The sequence below is a fragment of the Anarrhichthys ocellatus genome, unplaced genomic scaffold (genome assembly GCF_004355925.1).
Source record: "Anarrhichthys ocellatus isolate YVR2014 unplaced genomic scaffold, GSC_Weel_1.0 scaffold184, whole genome shotgun sequence".
Classification (NCBI taxonomy): domain Eukaryota; kingdom Metazoa; phylum Chordata; class Actinopteri; order Perciformes; family Anarhichadidae; genus Anarrhichthys; species Anarrhichthys ocellatus.
The window spans coordinates 175,319-186,408 of NW_022280214.1; the positions used below are offsets into that span (position 1 = coordinate 175,319).

Consider the following 11,090-nt stretch of genomic DNA (forward strand, 5'->3'; position numbering starts at 1 on the left):
GATATCTATCCTCAGAGCTTCATATTAAAGATATCTATCCTCAGAGCTTCATATTAAAGATATCTATCATCAGAGCTTCATATTAAAGATATCTATCATCAGAGCTTCAGTTCTCTTCCTCACCGTACTGAGTGATGAAGGCGATGCAGCTGTCCACGATGATAGGGATGTTGTTCCTGCTCAGCTGCTGGTCCCTCAGAGCGTTTCCTTTACCGCCGGCTGCTCGCTGGATGTCCGAGTACCACAGAGAGAAGTCTGTGCGGCCGATGCCCTGCAGGTGGAGAGTCCTGAATGAGAGAGAGGGAAGCAGACCATGAGGGGGAAACAAAATCTGGATCAGATGGTCTGGTGTCCAGCAGAGAAAACGCTTCATCTCACCTTCCCTTTTCTACTAAAACCAGGATGTCCTTCTTCTCGTGGTTCTCGGTCTCGGAGGCGACACCTTCAAACAGAGAAACAGTTTTTATCTAAATCAATCCGACAAGACCCGGTGTGTTCGTAGACCGGGACCAGGACTCACTGAGCTCCTGCAGACGGTTCAGGTTGATGATGTCCTCTGCTGCTCCGTCGTTTCGGGGACAGATGAAGAGGTTGGACTTCTGCAGGACGAAGAAGGCCTCCTTCCACTGCTGCGGGTCCAGCATGGCTCGGTACCGCAGCAGGCCGACCCGCTCAAACTCCCGAGTCAGCAGGCAGTGACAGCTGAGGGGGGTGGCGGCCTGGTGGAGAATAAAAACATCACATAGGAAGCTTGAACAGAAGAGGACACAAAGTGGGACGAACGTTAGAGCGTCTGAGGTCCAGACCTTTCCGATGGATCTGGTCCAGCTGTGCAGAACGTCGGCCGTCTCCAAACCGAACTGATAAAGTTTCTCTGAAGTCAAATACAACTCGAAAGTGTAACGAAACCTGAGAGGAGGACAGACGGAGGGACAGCGGCTGAGTCTCCGTGTGGACATTAAAAACAAGCGAGCGTTGACGTATCGGGAGGACGAACCTGTCGATGAAACCGTTGCTGTTGTTGGAGGCGTCGGGTCGACTGACACCCAGACACACGATGTCTTTAACGCTGATCTGCATGCAGGGATCAGCCGATCGGTCCGACTCGTAGAACAGCAGAGACCGATCCACCGAGCACCAGAACTTCTGGAAGTCTGACGGCGACACGTTTTTACACGTTTTATTTCCACAGGTAACTAAGAATTACAGTGACGAGCTCACTGTAATTCCTCCCTAACAATCTGCTGCTAGTATTCATCTGGTAATAAACATTTTCTGTCCAATAAAACCTGTTGGTTCAAAGGAAAAGACCTCCTTTAAACCTGATCCAGCTGACCCTCCTCCCTCCTTATCTCCTCCCACCTTCTCTTGTTTTCCTGGACAGGGTCCCTCTGTGGGCAGAGCTGGACTTGAAGAGGTATCCGGAGTGAAGGACGGGCTGCATGATCTCATCGTACACACTGGGGTCTGATGGGAGAACAGAGGTTTGTTTGAGCTGCACTAAAACATGACACAGAAGAAGAAACACTGTCAACACTAATCTAATAATCACAATCAGGATTCACATTCATACAAATCATCTTCAGAATGACAAAAACTGATTGATGTTAGAGTGAGTCTTTCTGACTTTGGTGCTGGACCTGGTGCTGGACCTGGTCCTGGTCCTGACTGGTGCTCCTCTAGTGACCCACTCTGTAGGATCAAAGTCTGTGACGGTCTGAGTTTCTCTGCTAACTGAAGGAATTGTAGCAAAATAAAAGCCTCCCCCTGTATGAACACAGCTGATAACAAAGAGTCTCCACAATCACTACCGACCTCAAACAGGAGTATAAAGAACACAGACTACAGTAGAGACCAGACCTGATGCAGAATACAGTAGAGACCAGTACAGTAGAGACCAGTAGAGAACAGACCTGACGCGGGGCAGCGATCCAGCAGGTGATGATGTCGTTGGCAGCTATTGGAGTCGTCTGACAGGTGAGCTGACTCCGCCTCCGAGAAAATGTTAGTGACAGTTTTTAGAAGAGTCTGTTCAGAAACCGCCGAGCACAAGACCTGGTGGTGAGAGAGAGACAGCTACTGAGAGACAGACAGACAGAGAGAGGGAGACAGAGAGAGAGAGAGAGACAGACAGACAGAGAGAGAGAGAGAGAGAGAGACAGCTACTGAGAGACAGAGAGACAGAAAGAGAGAGAGAGAGAGAGAGAGAGAGAGACAGACAGACAGAGAGACAGACAGAGAGAGAGAGAGAGACAGACAGACAGAGAGAGAGAGACAGAGAAACAGACAGAGACAGACAGAAAGAGAGACAGAGAAACAGACAGAGACAGACAGAAAGAGAGACAGACAAAGAGAGACAGACAGAGAGAGAGAGAGACAGAGAAACAGACAGAGAGACAGAGAGAGAGACAGAGAGACAGAGAAACAGACAGAGACAGACAGAAAGAGAGACAGACAAAGAGAGACAGACAGAGAGAGAGACAGAGAAACAGACAGAGAGACAGAGAGAGAGAGAGACAGAGAAACAGACAGAGAGACAGAGAGAGACAGACAGAGAGAGAGACAGAGAGACAGACAGAGAGAGAGACAGATAGAGAGACATGTACTGAGAGAGAAACATGCTTGGACCAATTTCATTCACCTTATATCTGCTTCCTTTCGATAATATTATCAGAAAACACTATAAACTTTCATTGTTATGCAGATGATACTCAATTATATCTATTGATCAAGATGAAACCAACCAGCTCTCTAAACTTCAAGCAGTCTTAAGGACATAAAAACCTGGATGGGCTGCAACTTCCTGAAGTTAAACTCAGACTAAAGTAATTATACTACAATGATCTAATGATATAGTTTCTCTAGATGTGGATCTTAAATCTCTCCAGTTGATCCAGAATGCTGCAGCATGAAGTAAAACCCGGTTGATGTGTAAAGTGTGTGTTCAGTCGGACCTTCAGCAGCTCCTCCTGGCTGCTGAATCCCGGATGAGGAAGCCGGTATCGACCCTCTCTGTACTTCTGGGAGATGAAGTCTCTCCTCTGGTCTGGGGGGGCGTCACAGTCCAGGTCCTCACACGCAGACAGACGAGCCGCCCAGAAGTCGTTGGCTCGGTCGTTCCCCAGCATGATGAACAGCTGACGGACACAAACAAACAAACAAACAATCAACTCCACGTTTGATCTGCAGCATGTCGGCTCTATGCATATTTACATTAGTAACTCTGGTTCTATGAACTCTGTGAGCAGCTGGTTCTGGTCTCACCTGGACGATCTCGTTGCTCCACACGCTGGTGTCCAGTTTCAGACTCTGAACCTTCGAGACCATCGTCCCCAGACCTCTGTGCTGGCCTGCAGACACACACACACACACGCACGCACACACACACATACACAGGTGAATCACGTGTTGGTTTGGATCAGATGGATTCTCGTGTGTGTGTGTGTGTGTGTGTGTGTGTGTGTGTGTGTGTGTGTGTTTGTCTGTGTGTGTGTGAGAGAGTTTGACATAGAACATGAATGTCAACAGGTTTCAGATGAGACAAATCCAACCAGACTGATGGCATGTTACCGGTGACAGAAGAGACACACATACACCTACACCTGCAGAGTCTCCACAGGTGAACACCCATCAACCTGGTCTAGTCTCAGGTCTCAGGTCTCAGGTACCTGCACAGTTCTTACAGATGACCACACACAGGTTGATGGAGGCCCAGTCCGGGTTCAGGGCCTTGCAGTCCGCACACATCCTGTTGGACCGGTTGGACCAGATCTTCTCGGCCACCTCGTAGTCCGACAGGGTCTCTGCGATGGCCTCCTGCAGGGCCTCCATCCAGTCCCGCTTGTCCCGGTCCGACTCCGCCGTGAAGCTGAGGAGGCGGAGCAGAAGCTGGTTGAAAGGTCGCCACGGCAACGCCATTTGAAAAACAGATACGCCCCCTTTTTATTAATAAAGGGTTTACATTTAGTAGAGACTAGTATAGACTTGTAGAGACTAGCAGAGACTAGTATAGACAAGTATAGACTGGTAGAGACTAGTATAGACCGGCAGAGACTAGTATAGACTAGTATAGACTGGCAGAGACTAGTAGAGACTAGTATAGACTGGCAGAGACTAGTATAGACTAGTAGAGACTAGTATAGACTGGCAGAGACTAGTATAGACTAGTAGAGACTAGTATAGACTGGCAGAGACTAGTATAGACTAGTATAGACTAGTATAGACTGGCAGAGACTAGTATAGACTGGCAGAGACTAGTATAGACTAGTAGACTAGTATAGACTGGCAGAGACTAGTATAGACTAGTATAGACTGGCAGAGACTAGTAGAGACTAGTATAGACTGGCAGAGACTAGTAGAGACTAGTAGAGACTAGTAGAGACTAGTACAGACTAGTATAGACTAGCACAGACAAGTAGAGACCAGTAGAGACTAGCAGAGACTAGCAGAGACTAGTATAGACTGGCAGAGACTAGTAGAGACTAGTATAGACTTGTAGAGGCTAGTAGAGACTTGCAGAGACTAGTATAGACTGGCAGAGACTAGCAGAGACTAGTATAGACTAGTAGAGACTAGTAGAGACTGGTAGACACTTGTAGAGACTAACAGAGACTGGTAGAGACTAGTAGAGACTGATAGAGACTAGTAGAGACTAACAGAGACTGGTAGAGACTAGTATAGACAGGTAGAGACTAGTAGAGACTGGCAGAGACTAGCAGAGACTAGTAGAACCTACAGATCTACTCGTAGAGTCTTTACAGTCTCTATTACAGAACTGAAACTTTGGACCCTCTGAGGAACAGAAACCGAACCACCACCAGCCGGTTCATGTGGACCGTATCGGTGAGAGAGGAGCATCGATACCTGAAGCTTTTGTACGGAGTGATGAGGTCGAAGCTCTTGTGTTTTCCGTCTCTGATCGTCGATCCTCGAGCTTCGATCACCGTGATGCCGATTCCGTTACGAAAACACTGCACACACATAAGTTAGAGACAGAAGTTCACTGCTGAGAGAGTTACAAGTCAAAGTCTGTGTTCTGGTTCAGAGACGGACAGAAAACCACTGGAACCAAAAAGTTTGAAGGGTTCTTGAAGGTCTTGTCTTGAGCTGAATAACAGGAAGTTCTTCCTAAGATGGAGATCGTGTCACCGTGACGAACCGTCTCACCTGTTCACTCTTGTAGATCCAGATCTGCTCCGTGATGATGGCGGCGTACACTTTAGACTTGGTTCCCTTCAGCTCCAGGGCTCCATGTCTCTGACAGTGTGACCCGGGACCGAAACGCCGCCGACCAAACGCCAGCTGATGTCTGACGTGTTCCTGCAGCATGCCGACCCACCGCTGCCTCAGCACTGAGACGACATCATCATCATCATCTTCTGTGTGTGTGTGTGTGTGTGTGTGTGTGTGTGTGTGTGTGTGTTTCTTCATCTACCTTCATTATCAGCCCTGAAAACAAAGATCCTGTGACTCGTCACTATTTCAAACTTGTTGTCTTTGGCTAGGCGGGCCATCTGGATGGCAGCCAATGGGATCACTCCTTTAGGGTAGACGTCCTGAGACGGAGCAGAGGACAGAAACAGGAAACCAATCATTAAAGACCTTCATCTGTTCTTATCAGAGCGGTGAGTCTCTGACAGAAACTCTTCATGTAGATATCTGTAGAGTACTTTTACTCAAGGACTCCACTCATTTAGAGGTACTTTACTTTACTTCTTCTCCTCTACATCTCAGAGTAAATATTGTACTTTTATCTGACAGCTTCAGTTACTTTTATTATTAATCAACTAATAAATGATGAAGTATTATTATAGATAATATAAAGTCATTCAAATGAGCACACTAATACATCAATAATCATAATACATATTATTCTGCATAATGAGTAGTTTTACTATTGGTACTTCTTTTGAATGCATGACGTTTACTTGTACCAGGTATGTGGTAATAGTACTTTTACTGCAGTACATCATTAGTGCTCAGGTGTGACTCTCAGTAACAGAGCAGTTAGAGCGTCTTTGTCTTCAGTGTCACTGAGTTTACATCAAGTTCGTCAGATTTAATTGGATCATTTAACAAGTGGGCGGGGCTTATCAGATACAGTGATTGATGGGTGCAGAGAGACAGTGAGATGAAGAGGAAGGTTGATGCCTTCATCACCACGTTGTTAGATCAGGAGAAAAGACAAGTATTTAAATATAGAAATACTGAGAAATTATGTTTTAACATGAATTTAAATCACTTTACAGATCTGTTAAAGTCAAGATATCCACATTAAATCCTCACTGATTCAATTTAGTAAAACACTAAAACAGGACAGGATAAGGACTATGAAACTTTACATAGTAATGATAATAATAATCTTTTAACTCTCTGGATGTAGTTTCTTTACCTTCTCACTGCCAAAGTACATCAGGTTTTTGCCATTAAACTTCACGTAGCGCTTCTGGAAAACATAGTTCCTGAAAGATAAAACACACGACATATTCAGAGTCACGAGATCATTGTTACAACAAATACACAAAGATACACAGACACAAAGATACACAGACCAAAAGATTCAAAAACACAAATATACAAAAACACAAAGAGACAACAACACAGAGATACAAAGACACAAAAAAATAAAAAATACAAAGACACAAAAATACAAAAACACAGATACAAAGACACAAAGACACATCCCAACTGACTGGTGTTTTTGTGTTACAGTGTAGTTTTGGGATTGAAACATTCCAGATGTATAAACACGGAGCATCGTCAGAAAACACTGATTGGATAATGAACGTATTGGTTTCTGTACTGATTTTGATAAACACCACAGAAGAACTTTGTTGTTTTAAAGAGAAATAAGAGGAAAGAAGAAAAGAGAAACACACCGAGCAGAGGATGATGAAGAAGAGGAGCAGGAGGAGAGGAAGATGACGAGGCAGAGGCAGCTCCTCAGGAGGAAGAAGACACAAGGAGGAGCAGAGAAGAGAAGATGCAGCACTACAGCCTGTGCTGACTTCTGACCCCCGACAAACACACACACATGAACAACAGGAAGCCATGTGTCACTGATTCTCATTCCACTGCTGTGATTGGCCGGTTGAGAACATGGGAGGAGCTCCAAGATTTGCTCAGACTCCATATTCAACCTTTGTTTACCCACAAACCCCTGTATCTACCGACATGAGGAAACTTAGCATGCTAACTTTATGCTACTTGATTCACCTTCACAGGACCCTACAACCTCCTGAAAAACCTCTGAAACCTGTGGTTTTCTTCTCCCTGGTCTAACCCGCTGTGTAAATCAAACGCACCCCTGTGGAGACAGCTTGTCAAGCCAGCCGCTGATGATGGGCGGGGCTCTCTCCGTCAGGGAGGTGTAGCTGGCGTAGGGGGAGATAGTCAGGTCCTCGTCGACCTCTGAGGCGAAGCTGTGGGTTGGCAGGGAAAGGTAGCGGACCGGGGGGGGATGTTCACCGACGGTGCTGTAACCCTGGGAGTCTCCGGAGTGAAGAGCCTGAGACAAACGCTTCGTCCAAGGGAACTTCTGGAGCCTGAAGTAGAAATACAACAAGATAATAATCTGCTTTATACATTCATCCTGTAAATAACGTTCAGTTCCCCTCAATTCTATATTCCCAAATACAAATGTAACTTCTCACACGGTCCATTTCGTAGCTGTTCGGTAGCTTTCAATCGTATCTTTCTAAGCTGCAGTTTCGCAGGTCAAGAACTAACTTTGAACCTCAGTATAACTTAGTTTTGTCTGCATTCAACACAAGCTGAACTGCCCAATACTAAACACAAACTGCAGTTTAAAGAGAAGCTCTACAAAATAAAATTGGGCCAAGTACAGAACCTTGGGGCATTCCGACAATATGCAGATGATACAACTTTATATATTTGACAGCTTCAACTCTTTCAACTGAAGCTGGTGACGAATGCAGAGAAAACGGATTGTAATATTGTGATAAACGTGTCTTATTGCTGTCTCAATACGAAACATTACGACATATAAACCCTGTTTTAGTTTGTCTTTGTTAATACAAATTACACATTCTTTTCATGAATTGTTTGACTTTTTCCACTTATGTTGTTTGTTTGACCCTATCCTTTCTATTTTTAATTCTTATTATTTTGTTGTCGTACAGTATTTAATTTATGAACATACAAAGCTAAAAAAAAAAAGTTGCGAGTCTTACCCATGATCCTCTGCATGTTTGTCCTCCCCCCTCCTCGTCTCTCTGTCCTCCAGTCTGCTTCTCTCACTCTGCAGGATAAAATATTTAAAGAGCACATTTCATCACTCGACATGTTACACGTTTAAACCCAACAATCTTGATGTATCGTCTGTCTCACCTCACAGGGATGTGGACTTCTTCTGGTTTGGAAAACGGTTTCACAGTAGGGGCTGATCTCGTCCTCGGGGTCGTCTGTTGAAGCTGTTGAACAGAAAACTTAACAGAGTTAACTGGGTACTGCAGTACTGATGGTAATGAAACCCCATACTCATCCAGTGATGTTCTGCTTATTAAACTCTGCTTATTAAACCACACAAACAGAACAGTGTTCAAACATCAGGGTACTAGGAATTCTCAAGAATGTGCCCCAACCAATAAAGGGCAAAATAAACAGGATCCAGATTTAAAAGGTTGTTCTTGTAAAGTCTTACTGTCACTATGCATCATGTTTTCATACGTAGTCACGTCTGTACTCACCTCTAGCTGATCCTGAAGAGTTATAACTTAAAGTGCTGCCACTGAAAACACACATAGACAAACAATAAATCAGAATTCAGAGTTCTAGTGATTCATTGGGTCACTTTAGTAGTTGAACTTGTAAAAATAATTATTTGAATCAGAGCATGTGGTGATCCTGACTTGTAGTCCTCAGTGTGCGTCAAACTACAAAACCACTGGATCCACTGGATAATATATCCAATCTTACTTTATTGTCGTAGACCTGACAATAAAGTTGTTCTTAATACTACAAGTGTTGAAGCAGTTCTGACCCCTTAAATACCTCCCAATACCAACGTCCGAATGGTGTGGGTGGATGAGGTTTCAGATGCTGTTTGAAGATCCAATGATCACTACATTAGAAGCATACTGACCCCGTTAGCCTCCTGGAACCACAACCCTGAGGTAGGTAGGTAAGTAAATCCTTGGGAGGCCTTGGATGGTTGTTTGATCACAAGGTAGGTAGGACGTATTTAGGCTGATAACATGGATGTATCTTGACACAACGTTTAGCTTAGCACAAGTAAATAACCCTCGTTCTTTGGACCCTGGTCTAGAAACAAGTTTAGAGTGACCTACCTATTCCTCTCAGGGTTCCTGTCAGGTGTTGGTCTCGGTGGAGTCGGAGGAGCTGACTGCTGGCTGCAGTAACTCCTCCCTCCACTGGGGGCAGTAGAACCAGGTAAAGTCCCCCAGTAGATCTCGTTAGAGACCATCTCCATCCGACCACCTCTGGGTGAACCAGAGGATCCAGAGAGCCTGCTGTTGTCAAGACTACCGGCACAGGAAGTCCCAGGAGGTGTCTGGTTCTGGTTCTGCTCTGTCCGTACAGGTGAGGAAGAGGAAGAGGAGGACGGGGACCCCTGGAACACGGCGGAGGGGATCCCACGGTTCAGTCTCGGAGGAACGGGAGGTAACAACCCTCCAGCGTCCGACAGAGACAAGCTACGACTCGGCCTCCTCCGCTCCGTCTGACTCGGTCTTCGGCTGGACGTGGTCGACTTGTTGCTGAGGTCAGAGGTCAACCTGTCATCAGATGTGGGCGTGTCCCCTGAGGTCAAACCCTCTAACACAGTAAAACAGATGGACTCCTGGGAAAGCCTCCTGGATGGGGGCGGTGCAGGGTCTGGTGTTGGACAGAAGTGGATCGGTGCTGTCCTACGGCGGTTGAAGACGGTTCTGGGTTTGGGAACCGGCTTCACCACCGGTCTGCTGCCGTCAGAGTCGGTCAGCATGTTGGCGAGGTTCGGAGCCGAGCTGTTCCTGAATGCCTCAAAGTTCATGGGTCCTGGTGAATGACAGAGCGATGCAGAACTGTGACCTCGCTCCGTCACAGACTGACAGCGGTCACGTGGGAGCTTAGCTTTCTGATAGGCTCTTTGACTCTCTCTCCTCTGAACGTGACCGACCAATCGTAGGATTCTCTTCCTGTGTCCTGTGGCGGTTATTCCCAGACTGACAAAGGCATCGTTATCCAGGTGTGTGAAGTCTCGAGCCAACAGGAGACCGGCTCGATGGAAGGTGTCCAGGTACCTGCAGTCAAAAAAATGGCAAAGGTTTTGTTTGCTTTAACTTATGATGAAGTAAATGTTGATTGCATAATGTCTATAGAATAATGACAATGATGTTTAGATTGGTTCCTTATAAGCTGCAGGGAAAAAGCGGCTCCGTATACAGCACAGAGGAAGGTAGTCAACCTTTGTACAACCAAAACAGGAAGAGGGTAATACTTCTGTTTCCTCCGGTAGATATCCGTAGCTATCCCACCCTGTATATGTTAAATGTTCCATGCTAACCCTTTTCATGCATGCACATATATATATAAAGCACGATGTTACCCTGTAGCAAGTGCTTCCAGATGTTTTCTTAAACAAATGAGGAGTTAGTGACTGTTGATTAACACACATCACACTGTAGCACACACAGTGCTAAAGTGTTAGCATCGATAGCTGGTTGGACTGTGGTGAGTTAACCTCTGACCTCTCCAGATGGATTGCGTCCAGAAGCGTCTCAACCGGCGTGTCTCCATCCAGCGTCGCCATGACGACCAACATGGAGTCTGGATCTGACTCGGTCTCCTCCTCGTCCAGGACACCCGGCGGCCATCACTGACCTACAGACAGCAGCGGTCCATCTGGAGGAGAACCCAAAACCACACCATGCATTTGCATACATCACCCAGAATACAGCGGGATTGTCTATGCGTGTTGTTAAGAGATTGTAGAAAAATATGAAAGCATAAAAGTGAAACCATCACAACATATCATAATATAAACTGTTTTATTTCATGATAGATGTGATTTAACATATAACGTGTTTTATTTCATGTTAGATGTGATTTAACATATAAACTGTTTTATT

The 11,090-nt window shown here is 45.6% G+C and overlaps 1 protein-coding gene across 1 annotated transcript in view; it reads right to left on the bottom strand.

Annotated features, from left to right (window-relative positions):
• Nucleotides 1-11,090, bottom strand: part of arap3 (ArfGAP with RhoGAP domain, ankyrin repeat and PH domain 3) — a 25,555-nt gene that overhangs the window by 8,873 nt on the left and 5,592 nt on the right. The window contains exons 3-22 of the mRNA XM_031878513.1: nt 10,710-10,863; nt 9,309-10,262; nt 8,709-8,749; nt 8,350-8,432; nt 8,193-8,260; nt 7,305-7,544; nt 6,392-6,461; nt 5,435-5,555; nt 5,167-5,351; nt 4,864-4,970; nt 3,669-3,868; nt 3,265-3,350; nt 2,955-3,137; nt 1,914-2,055; nt 1,363-1,467; nt 998-1,154; nt 807-909; nt 521-719; nt 379-442; nt 124-287 (exon numbers count right to left, since the gene is read on the bottom strand). Coding sequence (XP_031734373.1) covers nt 124-287; nt 379-442; nt 521-719; nt 807-909; nt 998-1,154; nt 1,363-1,467; nt 1,914-2,055; nt 2,955-3,137; nt 3,265-3,350; nt 3,669-3,868; nt 4,864-4,970; nt 5,167-5,351; nt 5,435-5,555; nt 6,392-6,461; nt 7,305-7,544; nt 8,193-8,260; nt 8,350-8,432; nt 8,709-8,749; nt 9,309-10,262; nt 10,710-10,783 — 3,346 coding nt within the window. The 5' untranslated portion in view covers nt 10,784-10,863. The remainder of the gene's footprint in view (nt 1-123; nt 288-378; nt 443-520; nt 720-806; nt 910-997; nt 1,155-1,362; nt 1,468-1,913; nt 2,056-2,954; nt 3,138-3,264; nt 3,351-3,668; nt 3,869-4,863; nt 4,971-5,166; nt 5,352-5,434; nt 5,556-6,391; nt 6,462-7,304; nt 7,545-8,192; nt 8,261-8,349; nt 8,433-8,708; nt 8,750-9,308; nt 10,263-10,709; nt 10,864-11,090) is intronic.